The sequence below is a fragment of the Solanum dulcamara genome, chromosome 7 (assembly GCF_947179165.1).
Source record: "Solanum dulcamara chromosome 7, daSolDulc1.2, whole genome shotgun sequence".
NCBI lineage: Eukaryota > Viridiplantae > Streptophyta > Magnoliopsida > Solanales > Solanaceae > Solanum > Solanum dulcamara.
In genome coordinates, this window is record NC_077243.1 from 3201403 (window position 1) to 3218318 (window position 16916).

At 34.3% G+C, this 16916-nt stretch overlaps 1 protein-coding gene and 1 long non-coding RNA gene across 3 annotated transcripts; one reads left to right on the forward strand and one right to left on the reverse strand.

Annotated features, from left to right (window-relative positions):
• Positions 1–351: 351 nt before the first annotated feature.
• On the reverse strand, positions 352–9678 carry LOC129896044 (uncharacterized). Of its 2 annotated transcripts, none has more exons than XR_008767905.1 (3): positions 9394–9678; positions 9198–9305; positions 352–1004 (listed from the first exon to the last, which is right to left on the reverse strand). It is a non-coding gene; the product is annotated as an uncharacterized LOC129896044 (long non-coding RNA). The 2 variants fall into 2 exon arrangements; XR_008767904.1 differs by having other exon boundaries at positions 353–995; positions 9394–9676.
• A 2076-nt stretch (positions 9679–11754) lies between these two features.
• Positions 11755–12189, forward strand: LOC129893890 (agamous-like MADS-box protein AGL29). Its single transcript, XM_055969314.1, has one exon. The coding sequence runs from the start codon at positions 11755–11757 to the stop codon at positions 12187–12189; it is 435 nt and encodes a 144-aa protein (XP_055825289.1).
• Positions 12190–16916: the final 4727 nt, after the last annotated feature.

Sequence of the window (16916 nt, forward strand, 5' to 3'; positions counted from 1 at the left end):
TTAAAATATTATGCCTAAATCAATAAAAATATAACTTATGGGTCTGCCTAAGATTCATAGAGACATATAAAATTAAATAAGAGTTAAAGTCTTTTGAAGGATAATTACTTCCATCCAACAGTCTTGATTCTTTTTGAAAAGGTTATAATAGAAATTATGTTCAATTTCTTCCTTATAAGGAGGAGCTACATATTGTATACCAAACAAATTTTAAATGAGCATAGGAAAACTGAAGGTCTAATTTGCATTATTTGTAGTCCATGATTTGCGCAATTCTCTCTAATGGGAAGTCATTAAGTTAACACACTTTTTTATAAGGTAAAAGTAAATATTTGAAGAATAAACTGCTGAGAGTACTTGTTTAAAATGCCCGTCTGCTGAAAAAGAACGGTCCAGTCTAGCCATAGAAACTTATCTAAGGCCCATGTCAACAGAAAGTAAAGTAAAAAAAGAAAAAAATGGACAATTTCTATTGGATCAACACTGTTCACCTAAAATAATCCAATTATCAAAAAAGGCATTTCGGCCACTTTTTTTTTTCAACCGTGTTGCTTTTCTTCTTCTCTGATACCCTCAATGGTTGTGCACGTTGTGTCTAATTTTCCCTATTTCCAATCAGGGAGGAAAGTCATAAAAAAATTGAATCAATATTTACCAAAAGCAAAAAAGCCAAAACTTCACTTATCACTTAAATTTAAGCCAATCCACGGGCAAAAAAAGAGGAGCTGCAGTGGGAAAGGTTGACTTGGGAAATTGGGGTGGAGCTGTGAAATAAGGTGACAGTATTTTCCTCTCCAAAGATCTGCCTTATAAATAATATAATTCACAAAACGACATTCATGTGGTTTTTTTTTCTCTATGATCATCTCTTCACATGATAAAAGCAACCATATCTCTGCTTTTTCCTTGTGTACCTCTTTGGACAGATGAAACAGCAGTTGAGGTTGAGACCCGGATCACGCCTTTGAAGAATTAACACAGAATTCCATCTGCACCTGTCACTTCTGTTGATCAATAACAAAGACAACTTAACTGCAACTAACAATTGGAAGAAAGAAAATGACCTTGGATGGAGATATGCTAGCACTCCACTGCGTTTAGATTAGATTTACAAGCACAAGTAATCAATGCAATGATTTTACATGCATGGGTTCCATGAATAACCACATAAATGATTTCGAGAAGAAAGATATAAGAAGTCACAAGAATGTGGAAAGGACACTTTCTTCAACAACAAGCAAACAAGCAACATACCCAGTGTAATCCCACCAGTGGGGTCTGGGGAGTGTAGAATGTACGCAGACCTTACTTGGGAGATAGAGAGGTGGTTTCCGATAGACCTCAGCTCAAGGAAAAATGAAAATTTATCAATATCCTAACTCGTGATTTATCATCATCCTCCCCTTTTCGGTTCTCCAATTTCTACTCTACTTCCCCAAGTACTTAAAACACAAATAGCATACTGGGTTTATAGCATGAAAATATGCAGAATATTTCTTCACTTTAATAAAGTAGAGCTCATCTAGAAGAACCAACAGGAAACACTCGCATTAAATGAACACCACACATTTAAGGGGAAAAACATGAAACTTGAATCAATTGATATCCTCATTCATCATATATCTTCAGTCTAAATTTAAGTTGCAAAGTCTTTTGGAAATGCTCCTTTAGACATGATATAAGAAATTTCTCTTTAGTTGCAAATTAAAGAAGGGTGTTTATGTGGACAGTATGTCCGACTAATAAATAATGTTAGTGAATGAGACTAAGGAGGTTGAAGTGATCTGGACATGTAAACATAAGGCCAAAAAGCTTTTCTTTCCTGGACATAATATAAACCAGAAGAGCAGAATGTACAACTTGAGGGATGAAAAGACAGTATGGTTATGTCTCATAAGAAAAATTTACATGCATCAACTAAATTATATGTAATGATTGAACAGTTATGCATTTTAAGAAAGACACAAACGAATACATTGTACCTACGTAGGCCTCAACATTCTCCATATACAAGAGATATTGAGTACTAGTAAATAATGATATTAAGTGATTGGACCAATGCGCCTTTAGCTGATCACGAGAACCAAAAAGTTTATATAACACTGATGCAAGTGCAATGGACTCAGCAGCAGAAGAAAAACAATCTTAAAGAACTGGACAATCAAAGGTGAAAAATTGCATGAATAAAGAATGTAGTGTAAAATGATGAAAAAAATTAAGAAGCAAGGTGCAAGTGTACTATACAAGAAGGAAAACCTTCTCCCTCTTAAATTGTTGTTGGATCATAAGTACAGTAGTCTTGTTCTGCTATTGATTAATCACTTCAGTTATGAGGAAAGACCTCTTGGCCAAAATTTCGTAATGCAGCAGGACTTTAGCAAATAACTATTGGAACACTGAAACATGTCTTTAAATAGGAGCTGTGACTTTCTGCAGATTTTGGAGACATTGATATGGAACTGTTGCAAGCAGGGACGGAGCCAGCTTGCATGAAGGGGAGCCCTAATTCCTACTAATAAATAATATATGTATAATTTTAGTGTATATATAAATTGTTTGATTTTCGTGACATATCGGAAGCTTCTAGTGTAGGGATAAGGTGGTTCAAAACCTGTTTTCTAGGGAACATGAATAATTACTTATGTATAAACTTAATCTTACCAGTTTCAAAAAAAAAATATACTTATGTATAAACTTAAATTAGTTTTATAGTTTCACACACCCAACGTAAATTTTGGGGCAACTAAAAGAAGGGTGATTACACTGTGAAGAAATGCTACAAACTGGGATGTCCTGTGAATGGTAAGCTTGAGGAGTGGCCCCGGAAAACATGTTTGGAGAACTAGACAGCCTCATAGAGTCAGTTGTTTTACCTGGACCCCTAAAAAGTGCCTACCTATGCGAACAAACCAATGAAACTGTGAATCGCCTCTTTTTGCATTACCCAAATGATGTTTGGCACTTATTCTTTTCAATGTTTTGTCTAAAATGGGTTATGCCTTTCTCTGTCAAAGATGCCTTCGAAAACTGAATATCATGAAGAGTCGACAAATCCATCAAAAGAATCTGGAATATGATCCCAGCAGCTATCTTTGGTGTATTTGAAAAGAAAGAAACCACAGATGTTTTCATGGGAACTCAACTTCCATTCTTCCAACCGTTCTTTGAAAGCTATTTGCTCAGTTAGCTTATTTAGTTGGCATTACCACTCCCCTGTAGACAATATTGATAGCTTTATGGATTTTGTTAGCTCCTCATTCTAAGAGTTCCAAGGCAGCATTCTTTTGACTATTTCCACTGGTTATTGCTTATTACTATAGCTTCATTTAGTTATGTTCTGAAGCTACTAATTTTTTCTCTATTACAACCTTGCATCTGTTTGATGCCTTTCTCATGCAATTAACATACTTTACCCCGGGGGAGGGGGAGGGGGGATGAAACTAATTAGAGGTGTAAAATCATATTACAAGGTTTTATTGAGCTAAAGTTGTACAGATTTTTTCTTCAATCACATTAGGAGAAGATGTACCTATAAAAGAAATTAACGTTATATATGTAAATAAATTAAAAGCATAGTTGTTTTTCATTTGTCTTTAGATTCAATCCGTTTGTATTACTTTGCGATTGACGAGGAATAATGAGTACACGAGAGTCAGATTTCAATTGACTTGTAATTAAGGTTACACAAAAGTGGAGACAGAAAAAGAATAAGTTGAATTTGGAAAAGTACTCTATAAGGCTAATGTAAAAAGGGCAGCCCGGTGCACTAAAGCTCCCGCTATGCGCGGGGCCCGGGAAAGAGCCTGACCACAAGGGTCTATTGTACGCAGCCTTACCTTGCATTTCTGCCAGAGGCTGTTTTCAAGGCTTGAACCCGTGACCTCCTGGTCACATGGTAACTACTTTATCAGTTACTCCAAGGCTCCCCTTCTATAAGCAATTTATTTTGTATCGTACAGGAAAGAAACCCCATCTGTGTATGTGCTCCCGATAAAAAAAAGGGTACTCTATTTCAATACATGCGTGGATTGGGCTGAAAAATCAGGGTCAATTTCTCTTGGAATCGTGAATTTGCCTGTAAAGTCAATAGGTATTAGAAAAGCTCGAATTACAGAAATTCCACCATCTCGTAGAGACCTAGCCTAAATATAAAATGTAAATGCACCGACCTCGTTGGAGATAAAACATAGAAGTTTGATCATTCACTTTCCCATTGTTCACTAGGTCAATAAAAGATTTCAATTGACTTACGAATCAAGACAACACAAAACTTCATTAAAGATAAAAAAACAAAAAAATCTGACTTAATAACCTTCAATTTTGTGGTCTATAACTTCAGATAAATGGATTACTGAAAACTAATAATAATTAACTTAATAACAAAGATAAGAATCGACCATATTAGAAGAGTCGATCATTGGTAAAGTTTCCTCCAAATTCAAGAACTCCAATTACCAACTTAATGATAATTATGAGTTCAAAACTCTCCTCCTCTTTTGGCTCAGGGACGACAACATTTAAATCAAACTTGAGATGCTCGACCATAATAATACTTCTTGTTTTTTTTAAACTTTCTCAATCCGCAACTTCATTATCAACATATGCTCCACAATGTGTTTATCTAATGGTATTTCTGAGCCAAGTACATGATCTTATACATTAGTATTCATTCTCGTTCAATGCTTGAAATTCTTTACGAAGATCTTCAAATGCCTCAAAGACATTCAATTTGCCCTCATCATGTCCAGTTGGTGATTCTCTAGTTTCACTTCAAAAAAATTGTCAATTATTTTTTCTATGCTTGTAAAACCATGGGAACATGATTTTCCACTTGGTGAAAAAAGTATAACACCAACATCCACTTCAATCGGAGTAGCAAGCTTATATGCGTACTGGAACAAGGTTTTTTTCCTTTTCGAGAAACTAACAGTGCTTGCTTTCTCAGACTCAATCAATTTTTTTTTCAAACTTTTTGGTCATGTTTGCCATTGCAAAAGCAAATAATTAAAGAAAAAATAAGATATTTTTGTTGAATAAACATGGGCAATTTAACAAGAACACTTGTGAAATTTATAATTGATGCATGAGTGTATTAATCACACACACACACACATATATATATATATATATGTATGAGAAAATATTTGTATATGGAAAACATGACCAAAAAGGGTAACCAAAAGATTGAAATGAAATTGATTGAGCCTGAGAAAGCATGCACCGTTAGTTTCTCGAAAAGAAAAAAATACTTTGTCCCAGCAATCAGATAAGCTTGCAACTCAGACCGGAGCAAATGTTGGTGTTATGCTTTTTTCATCAAGTGGAAAACCATGTTTTATGGTTCCACAAGTATAGAAAAAATAATTGATAAATTTTTGAATAAACTAGAGGATCAACAACGTGATCATGCTGAGGGAAAATCAAATGGCTATGAGGCATTTGAAGATCTCTATAAAGAATTATAAGCGCTGAACGAGAAAGAAAAAAAACAAATACTAATGCTTAAGATTATGCACTTTGGCTCAGAAAGACCTCCAGATAAACACATGGAGGAGTAGAAGTTGACAATGAAGCTGCGGGTGGAGAAATTTAAAAAAGAAAAAAAAAGTGCTATTATGGTTGAGCATCTCAAGTTTGATTTAAATGTTGCCCCTGAGACGGAAGAGGATGAGAGTTCTTGAACTCATAATCATCATAATGTTGGTAATTGGAGCTACACTTGGAGAAGACTTTACCAGCAATCGAGTCTTCTGATAGGGTCAAAACCCTATCTCTGTTATTAAGTCACTTGTTGCTAGTCTTCAGTCATCCATTTATATGAAGTTTAGACCACAGAAATATAAGGTTATGGAGTTTTTATGTTATTAAGTCAATTTTTTTCGTTTGTTTCATCTTTAATCTTTGATAATGCTCTGTGTTGTCTAGATTGGTAAATCAATTGGAGCCTTTTACTAAACTAGTGAACAATGTGAAAGTGATGTATCAAAGAAAACACCCGTGCACTCATTAGTGTTCTTTCATGGTTCCATCTCCAAGGAGGTTGGTGCATCTACTTTTACACCAAGGCTAGCAGTCTGTGAGATGGTGGAATCTTTTCTAATATGAGTTCACAAAACATCCATTAACGATTAGTATTATTTTACGACGAATAGAATGTGGAATAAGAATATGCGCATTAGCAATGTAGATATTAACTATTTAAAGACAAAAATACTCTTTCAAAGTAATTAATTCATGTATAACAATCTCTAAGCTATTAATCACCGAATAACAATCCATTCATTATTAATTTACCTTGTAAATGATCCATGCATTACAATCTCCACATAAAAAATCTCTTTCTTAGTGGACATTGAGGTTGCAAATGTATGAAACTATTGGTTAGCTAGGGAGGCAAATTGTTAGTTTGGACCGGATTTGGCAAGTCAAAATGGGTTGAATCAATAAATGAGTCATTGTCCAACCCAAACCAAAAATTGTTTTATTGAGATATGTTGGATCAAAATATGCTTAAAATGGGTCATAACACGACCTGCCCAACTCTTACCATGATTGAAATTGTTTGTTTATTTTTTATATCAAGTAAAAAGTCCATGATAAAACAAGGCCAACTTGCCGTATATAAGAGGTTTACCAAAAAAGGAGGAACCAATAAACAAAACTAAAGTGTGTATTAATGCATGGATTAGTAATGCTTGCATTAGTTATGCTAAGATTATTTCTCAGGCGGTGTTTGGTTTGGTGTATAAAAAATAAAATGCATTGCGTAACTCCCCATAAAAAAATATTTGTTTACAAAAATACCCTCCACACTCTTTAGCTTCGAAAAATGTTTGAGGGGGATTTGAGGGGTAGTTATGTCTTAATCAATCTAATATATGTGTTGAAACCCTTTATACTACTAATACATGAATATTCATGATATTAGTAACACACACTACAATACACAATAGAGTGTATAACAAATGCAATTATTAATTATAAATTAGGCTAAAAAAGTGTAACAAATAAATTACTAATAATAGACAAAGCTAATGCATGCATTATTTTTCTAATACACTCCAGAAAACGACTTCTTTTCTTTCTTTATTATAACCACTTATTTTTTTGAATATGGTAGCTTTAATCTATATATCCACAGGTATACTACAACTAGTTCCCTTCCAAAAGTATTACAAACTTACATCTTCCTCTATCTTTCTAAAGCCTATAAACAGTCAAGTACATTAAAGATGTTTTCTGTTTGAGCTAATACATCATGTTTACACCAAAAATAAAAGAGGATTACACGGTTCATTTTGATCTTCTTCAAACGATTTTGCATATCCTCAAAGCACCCCTTGTTCCTTTCGGTCCAGATTGTCCACCATATACATGTTGGGACAATCTTCTATCTCTCTTCCTTTGTTACATCGATATCCTTGTTCCAGCTGCTTAAAACCCCTTTGATACTTCCAGTTTTTTACCCATATGATTCCTTTCAGACAAATGAACATTCTCAATAGTTAGATCCGTCCATTTGCAATGTAAGAAAAAATGGTTGATTGTCTTTGCTTGCTCCATATACAAAATTTTTGATCTGTAATAACATACCAATCATTCATGCTATTCGACTTTACATATCATAGAGTCCAAAGTGGATTCCACGTTCTTCTTGGAATCTAGAAATGATCTCATTGTGTCGGCCACTGATACCAAATTGTTAGGAGTTTTAGAGGAGGATCAAGTCATAGGACGATGAGCAGGAAAATCTAAATCAATTGACTTCGACTTTCCGTTGTCTTTGTTCGAATTCCTACAACGATTTATTTTGAATATGACTTCAACAGTTCAACTCGTTAAAGAAAAGCTAAAACTTTAGAGTTCAATGGACGAGAGAACTCTGATAGCTTTTTTCTTGTTAAAATACAACTTGTTTTATTCCACAAATCCCCTTAAATAGGGAGTCCTATTACAACAATAAAGAGTCTAATCCTTATGAAACTAGGAAATATAAATCCTATTCTAGAAAAATAACAATAGTTGAACCTAATCCTTATGAAACTAAAAAAATCATATTCTATAATTAAATACTTAATTTAATTGGCTTTCCTTTGGACATATGTCTTGCCCACAAACGCATCCACAAAGTTTGAACCCATCACTCTTTTATGATAACTGTGATATGGATTTACTAGATAAGGAATTGTGGAAGGGATTTTGACAAGGGAGATGATAATGGAGTTGAAGAAGATAATGAGCAATATAATGATAGGGGAGAAATACAAGATTCTAACAATCTTGTACAAGTAGATCTTTAGAAGAACAAGAAATGGATGTTAAACCTTAATAGCTTTGATTTTGTGATATCTACTTTTTAGCTTATCATTTGAATTTTTGCTTATAAATATTCTCTACTTATGTTGGTCTTTTTTCTTTTAAACTACGCTTCACTTCAATGAAGCAAGCGCTTCGCTTTACACTTCATGGTTTAAGTGAAGCAAGCCTTGTCACTTTTTCCCACTTCACGCTTCTCTGAACACTGCATTAACCTACCCAAACTTGTACGGATTGGACATATCATATTTTATAGGAGTTTTATCACTCCAATCAAAAACACGGAGAAATTGTTTACTTGGATAAACATGAATCAGCACCTCATCCCTTGCCTTCTTTGGTCTTTTGCACAGTAGGGTAAAGTGGAGTCCTATATCGAGGTTGCTAGGCGCTTGAGCAACCATTGTTTTTTACCCACACAATATATTTATATGTTGAAAACTAGAAATAATATATAAGGATATTGATTGATCACCCGATCTTAGAAAGTAATTTCAGATTAAAGGCAATTAAGCATCCACAACTCAAAATTCATAATTCACAATTGTCAAACTTAAGGATATATTACATTTTAGCATGAACAAGCCCTAAATAAGACCCTCGTGTTCGATGACTCCCCAGTCAGATACTACTAAACCCATTGTACTTCAGATCATAAACATGAATTATTATCCACAAGACATAAGCATGACACAAAAAGTCACCCTGAATTCCTGGACTGCAATTCCATACCCAATATTTCATGCTATTGGAGTGTCCAGTCTGGATTGAATCTCCAAATCATAGTCAACAAGATACATACGAATCTGAATATCTCAAAGCTTATCTAAGCTATAAACTACAGAAAATGAAGAGATAAGAAAGTCTGTGCTTAAAAGTACCTATCTCGTAAGAGGGTCTCCTGACAACTCAGTGGGAGCATGCGTCTCCATACTTTGCTTCATTTTGAGCTCCTCCTCGTACTTCTTCAATCTCTCGTTCCACATTTCCTTCGATCATATAACAGTAATTTATACAAATGATCGCTCTTTGGCGTAAACAATTAAACATAGAATAAGAAAAAGAAGATCGCAAAACCTTGTACTTGAGTTCAGCGCGATGCATAAGATAGAAACCAAGAATGCCTCCAAAAATAGTCCCTGATATTATTCTAACATATCCCCATCTCGGCGATTTCATTGCTCTCTCTTCCTTCTAGTCTCCACCTCCGACGCCGCCTCCCCCTTCGATTGCTTTCCTTCCTTTTTTCCCCCGAATCCCAACTCTCAGATTATTTGACTCATATGACGCGCTCTTCCAAAGTGGGGCAAAACTCACTCATATGATGGGCTCTTCAAACGTGGGCCAAATAGCCAAGTTTTTGCACCGATTGTCCCTATTTCGGGGTGTGGTATTTAATTTAGGGAAAAGAATACTTATGTCCCAAAAAATAAAATATTTATTTTTAAATATTTCATTATTTTTATATTCTTTTTATTTGCAATTCGCACGTTCACGTCATGCTGACACATATACAAATTCAAAAGTGATGGGCTTTTGGGCGCTACATGAAAGCCTGCTTATTTTAGTTGGAATTTCAATTCATCTTTCTATTGTATAACAATTCGAAAAATAAATAAAATGATCATTGGTTTAAAATTTCTTATCCAAAAAAACTACATTATCACTTATAACAACAAAAAAAAAAGGATCCTTTCTGCCTTCTTTATTGTGGACGAAGTGCATTTTGAGTGTCCCTCACCTTGATAGTTGATTTATTGAGTAATGAATCCTTTATAAAATAAAAATAGAAAAATTACGATGTTGAATCACTTTTTATAAGAGTATTCTCATAAATAAAAGTACCTTTTATTTGTTTCAAATATCATAGATTTTTTTTACCCTTTTAGCATATTCTAAAAATTATCGCACTAATTATTAATGATGTAATTGAAAGTTCGGACTAATTATTAACCCTAGAACGTAGATATTTTTATTTACTAGAACTATGCTATTTCAAATGCATGTCTCAGATTATCAGTTTTAATATTTAAGGTACTTTCAAATAAAGCATCAATCAGTATTTATCAGTTATTAGTATTCATGAGCTATTCAATTATTGTCAATTTATATGCATAATTCAATATTATCAAATTATTACTATTTCAGTTTATCAGCATGTGTTTTCGTTGAGAGTTTTTACTTAGCATTGAGTGGACCTTGGAATGAGGGTCACTCGTTAGTTGAGTATTGAGACCTTTAGTAGCAATTTTCAAGTCCTAGAACTACATGCTATCGTAGGATTATGAGGTTGATCCATCAGATCAGGACTGATTATTTAGTCTTTTATGAATATTAGCTTAGTGGTACCACATTAGCTCAGACTAGCCTTTATACCTTCACAAGGTATATTGAGCCCTTTTGATAGGGATTATACATCAAACTCCATGTTGTAATTCACATGGTTATATGTCGGGTTCATAATATCTCACATAATTTAATCTTAAATGTTGCATGACCTTGTAGTCAATTAATACAGTTTTCAGTATAATTCGGTTATATGTTTACTATTTGGTCATTGCATCGTTTCGTGATTATTTAGTAAAACATTTCAGATTTAGCATATCAGTATTATGTTTATCATGCATATCTTTCCTACTCAGTACATTCAAAGTACTGACCTCATACTCTTCGCGCTATGTTATTGTATAATATAGGCTCAAATGATGAGTACCTAATCCGCGGTTAGTACGAATTCCATTCAGCATGATAGCAAATTTGGTGAGTCCTCATCATTCGAGGGCGACCTCTACCTTTATTTCAGTGACATGTTTTCATTTTTCAAACAATTAGAGTTAGTTATGGGCTTATCATAACAATTTATCATAGTAGAGGCTTTTCAGACAGTCAAATTTATTTTCAAGTTTTATTTGATATTCAAATATTTGTCTATTTAAGTATTTAAATCCTTATAGAGTATTTCAAATTTAGCTTCCGCACTAGTATTCTCAATTATTTATGTTAAATTTTAGCGTCATGTTAGACCATGCATTAGATTGGGGTCCTTGTGGTCTAAGCACCGTGTTATAACTAGGGAATAGCTTTGGATCGTGACATTCAATGTAATAAAAAAAGAAGATATTTTTTGTGAGTTACAAGGTAATCTTATAATAAAAACACATAATATGAAAACACTAACTAAATCTGATAATAGATTCATAATATGAATGCAATAAAAAAACGTGACAATACACGTGATAGATAGACTAATAATATGAAAGCATTAAATAAACATGACAATACACGTGACAACAAGACTCATAACAAGAAAACTTTACAATACTTGGGACAAATGCACTTACCCACCTACTATAAATTACACAAGTGTTCCTCTTAACATTGCGCATGCTTATTCAACAAAAACATCTCATTTTCTTCTTTATATTAATTTCTTTGGCAATGGAAAATGAGACCAAAAGAGGTAAGCAAAAAATTGAACTGAAATTGATTGAGTGTGAGAAAGCATACGCTATTAGCTTTTTGAAAAGAAAAAGTACCCTGTTCCAGCAAGCAGATAAGCTTACAACTAGGTCCAGAGTGGATGTTGGTGTTGTGCTTTTTACACCAAGTGGAAAACCATGTTCCTATGGTTCCACAAGTATTGAAGAAATAATTGATAATTTTTTCAAAGTGAAATTAGAGGACCGTCAACATGATTATGCTGAGAGAAAATCAAATGGCTTTGAGGCATTGAAAGATCTCCATAAAGAATTACAAATATGGAAAGAAAAAGAAAAAAATCGAGAACTAATGTACAAGATTATGCATCCTGGCTCAGAAATACCTCCAGATAAACACATGGAGGACCAAAAGCTGGCATTGATGTTGCGGTAGAGAAATTTAAAAAAGAAATACAAAGTGCTATTCAGGTCGAGCATCTCAAGTTTGATTTAAATGTTGCCCCTGAGCCAGAAGAAAAGGAGAGTTCTTGAACTCAAAATTATCATGGATTTGGTAATTGGAGTACTTGAAATTAGAGTTATGCTTGGAGAAGACTTTACCAGCGATCGAGTCTTCTAATATAGTCAATTCTTGCCTTTTTATTAAGTGACATGTTGTTAGTCTTCAGTCATCCATTTATATGAGGTTTTAGATCATAAAATAGAAAGTTATGGAGTTCTTATGTTATAAAGTCAGTTTTTTTATTTGTTTTATCTTTAGTCCTTAATGATGCTTTGTGATGTCAAGATTGGTAAATCAATTGAAATATTTTATTGAACTGGTGAACAATGTTAAAGTGACATTCGTACGTTCATCGTTTTTCTTTTATGTTTCCATGTCCAACAGGGTTAGTGCATTTACATAATTAGTGCATTCATTGATTCGCTATAATATGAGTTTATTCGATAGACTACGGCTAAAAACTTGCTAAATGACATAAAAATTACAGCAGTCTAAACTCTATTTTTCTTAATTAAAAATCAAACTCCTAATTAACATAAAACAATTCCCTAAAAACCAAATATTCAATTATCCGTTTTGTTATCAACTCACACGATTGTAGCCACAATTCTTGAGTGAGTTTCAGCACTTCTAGAAATTGCTAGCACACAATCAGGTCCCAAGACATAATCAACACTCCTAGATCAGGAGCTGCAAACTCCTAGCTTTTCTCTGAGAAGCTCAAATCTGTTAACATGAAATGAAGTGGTAAAAATATCAGTCGCTTGACTTTTTGTTTTACGATAAACCAATATCACTTCACCATTCCTCGGTACTTCCCTTAAAAAATACAACTTGATGTTAAAATGTTTAGTTTTTTCATGAAAGACTGGATTTTGTGATATGGCTATAGCAACGGTTATCTATAAATATCTCAGTACCCTCCTCTTGCTTCAGCTGCAAGTCAAATCGAAGGCGAGGAGGGTGAGTGGCTAGGAAAGGCAATCGAGGAGGAGGTGAAAAGGCAGTGCAGTGTTCTGCGGGTGACAGATCAAGTTCTCCTTGACTTTTCCCACCATTGCTGTAATATGGTCAAAACTGATGTGATGGATAGTACTATTGCTAAGTTTCATGATAGAAGTGAATTCAAATATAGTTTAAATGCCTCGTTTGTTGTGGTCATTCCTAAATGGTAGGGAGCTACGAGCACGAAGGACAATAAACCTATTGGTCTAGTGGGAAGCATCTTTAAGATCATCTCTAAGGTGCCTTCATTAGACTTAAGAAAGTGTTGGACGAAACTATTTCTGCATCACAGAATGCTTTTGTTGAGGGTTGAAAACGTGGTCGTGGATTTTTCAAGGAGAAAGCAAGGAGTGCCAGATATTTTGTGCAAACTTCATCTTCAAAACGCCAATGATCATGTGGACCAAAAATTCCTAGATTCTATTATTGCTTCAAATGTGATTCGGGGAAAAGTGGAGGAAATAGATAAATTCTAGCATATCTACGGTGAGATTCTCTGTCGGTAAATCGTAATCCGTGTGGATTTTTTGGGGAGCTTGAGGGGATTGAGACAAGGGAATCATGTAGCTCCAATGTTGTTTATTCTAGTCATGGAAGCTTTGAGCAGGATGATGAATATAGTTGTCTTGGGGGGTTACTTGAAGGGTTGCGATGCTGCATTTGGGGTGTAGAGGACCGTTTCAATGACTCACTTGTTGTTCGCAGAATACTTTATTTTTTTGTGATGAAATTGAGACCAAGTTGATTATTTAAGCCAAGTCCTTACATGGTTTCAGGCAGTGCCAGGCCTCAAAATTAACTTGACTAAGTCAGAGATTATTCTGCTTGGAGAGGTGAATGACATTGCATCACTTGCTAAAGTTCTAAATTGCAGGGTTGGAGACCTTTCGATAACATGTATTGTAGTGTCGTGTGTTGCATCGAACAAATATCATACAATGTTGAATCCCGTTCTCAGAGGGTCGAGAAGAGACTTCCTGGGTAGCACAAAAGATATTTGTCCAAAGGCAAGAAGAAAGTGTTTATTAAGAGCACACTGTCGAGTATTCCCACTTACTATATGTCTTCGATTCACACTAATTTTCGGTCACTGAAAAGTTGGAAAAGTTTCAAGGAAATTTCTTATGGAGTATGGCAGATGGGGCAAGAAAATTTCACTAGATGCGGTGGGAGACTGTCACATCTTCTAAAAGTGGGGAGATCTTGGAATTAAAGGTGTAAAGGTCTTTAATAAGCCTTATTAGGCAAATGGCATTGGAAGTTCAGAGTGGTGATAGTTGATAAATATGGGATAATGGAAGGGGGTTGGAGAACTAGAGATATCACTTTGCGTTTCGGGTGTGGTTTGTGGAGGAATATCATGAAGGGATATGAGTATTTCTGGGAATATATCTCATTCAAGGTCTGAAACAAAAGAAGAGTAAATTTTCGGCACATATTATCAAAGTCCTTCTATGAGAAGATTTTAGTTAGGGGGAACAAGTTTTCCCAAGTAATGTAATATGGACTCCAAAGGTGCCGAGAAATCACTTGGCTAACTGCTAGATGAGTGATTTTGACAGCGAAAAATCTTAGTATACGGAAGGTTGTTTGCATCAGTTGGTGTTACATGTGTAAGGAGGCGGGCGATGACGTAAATCATCTTCTTCTACATTGGGGACTATCAATGATGTTATGGTGGGCTATGTTTAGGTGGTTTGGCACTCTACTAGGCATGTCAAAAACCGTGAAAGAGTTGATGCTTAGTAGATTGAGCGGGAGAAGGAAGATAAGATGAAGCGCTTGGAATGTGGTCCCACTTTCATTAACGTCGTGATTTATTAAAGAAAACGATGCAAGTAAAGTGAGGACTGATCTAAACGGCAGTTGAGCAAGATAGGAGAAATAAGAACTATGAATTGGTTAAGCCAATAGGCCAATCTAAGAATTAGTATTGAAATAGACCAGGTCTTAAATTATACCTTGTGTATTTCAAGTGGAACATATAATGTGATTATGTGAGTGGTTACTTATGCACTCTGAATTTAATGTTATTAGGCATAAAATTGTCGATATTACTTAAAGAAAATCTTGAAAATAACAATGAAAGAGATAAAGATGATTCCAAAAAAAGAAAGTAATTAGTTCAACAACTTCAATTAAGCTAATCAAGCTTTAAAAATAACAATAAATATAACTAATTAGAGGTGTAAAATCATCTTATGATGTTTAATGAGCTGGAGTTGGTAAGATTTTTCTCTTGAATCACATTAGGAGAATGGCCGCACGGAAGGGTAGTCACGTAGCCAGCCTATCCTAATGCAAGCATTAGTGCCTATTTCAAAGGTTCAAACTCGTGGCCTATAGGCCACACGGAGAAAACTTTAACAGTGATTCAAGGTTCCCCTTCCGAATTAACGTTATATATGTAAATAAATTTAGTCATTTTTATTTTTCATTTATCTTTAAATTCAATTTAACATTATTACTTTGCAATAGTAGTGGAAAAATAAGAAGACAACTTTTGTTGGGAATCATGGTAATCACGTAATAGATTCACATTATATGAAAAGACTAAATAAACGAGACAAAAAATTTGACAAATAGACTCTTAATGTGAAAACAATAAATAAACATGACAATACATGTGACAAACACGCTCATAATATGAAAACATTAAATAAAAATAACTTATTATTTTTCATTTATCTTTATATTCAATTCAACATTAATACTTTGCATCTGCAGTGGAATAAATAAGAAGACAACTTTTGTTGGAAATCATAATATGAAAAAACGAAATAAACGTGGCAATATACGTGACAAATAGAGTCATAATATGAAAACAATAAAAAAATGTGACGGCAATAGACTCCAAATATGAAAACATTAAATAAACATTACAATACTCGTGACAAAAGCGATCACCCACCTACTATAAATTACACAAGTGTTCCTCTTAACATTGCTTAGGCTTATTCAACAAAAACAACTCATTTTCTTCTTTATATTAATTTCTTTAGCAATGGAAAATGAGATCAAAAATAGGTAAGCAAAAGATTGAACTGAAGTTGATTGAATGTGAGAAAGCGTACACTAGTAGCTTCTCGAAAAGAAAAAGTACCCTGTTTCAGCAAGCAGATAAGCTTACAACTAGGTCCAGAGTGGATGTTGGTGTTGTGCTTTTTACACCAAGTGGAAAACCATGTTCCTATGATTCCACAAATATAGAAGAAATAATTGATAATTTTTTCAAAGTGAAATTAGAGGACCGTCAACGTGATTATGCTGAGGGAAAATCAAGTGGCTTTGAGGCATAGGAAGATCTCCATAAAGAATTACAAGCATGGAAAGAGAAAGAAAAAAAACGAGCACTAATGTACAAGATTATGCATCCTGGCTCAGAAATACCTCCAGATAAACACATGGAGGACCAGAAGCTGGCATTGATGTTGCAGGTAGAAAAATTTCAAAAAGAAACACAAAGTGCTATTTAGGGCGAGCATCTCAAGTTTGATTTAAATGTTGTCCCTGAGCCAGAAGAAGAGGAGATTTCTTGAACTCATAATTATCATGGAGTTGGTAATTGGAGTTCTTGAAATTGGAGTTATTCTTGGAAAAGACTTTACCAGCGATCGAGTCTTCTAATATAGTCAATTCTTGCCTTTTTATTA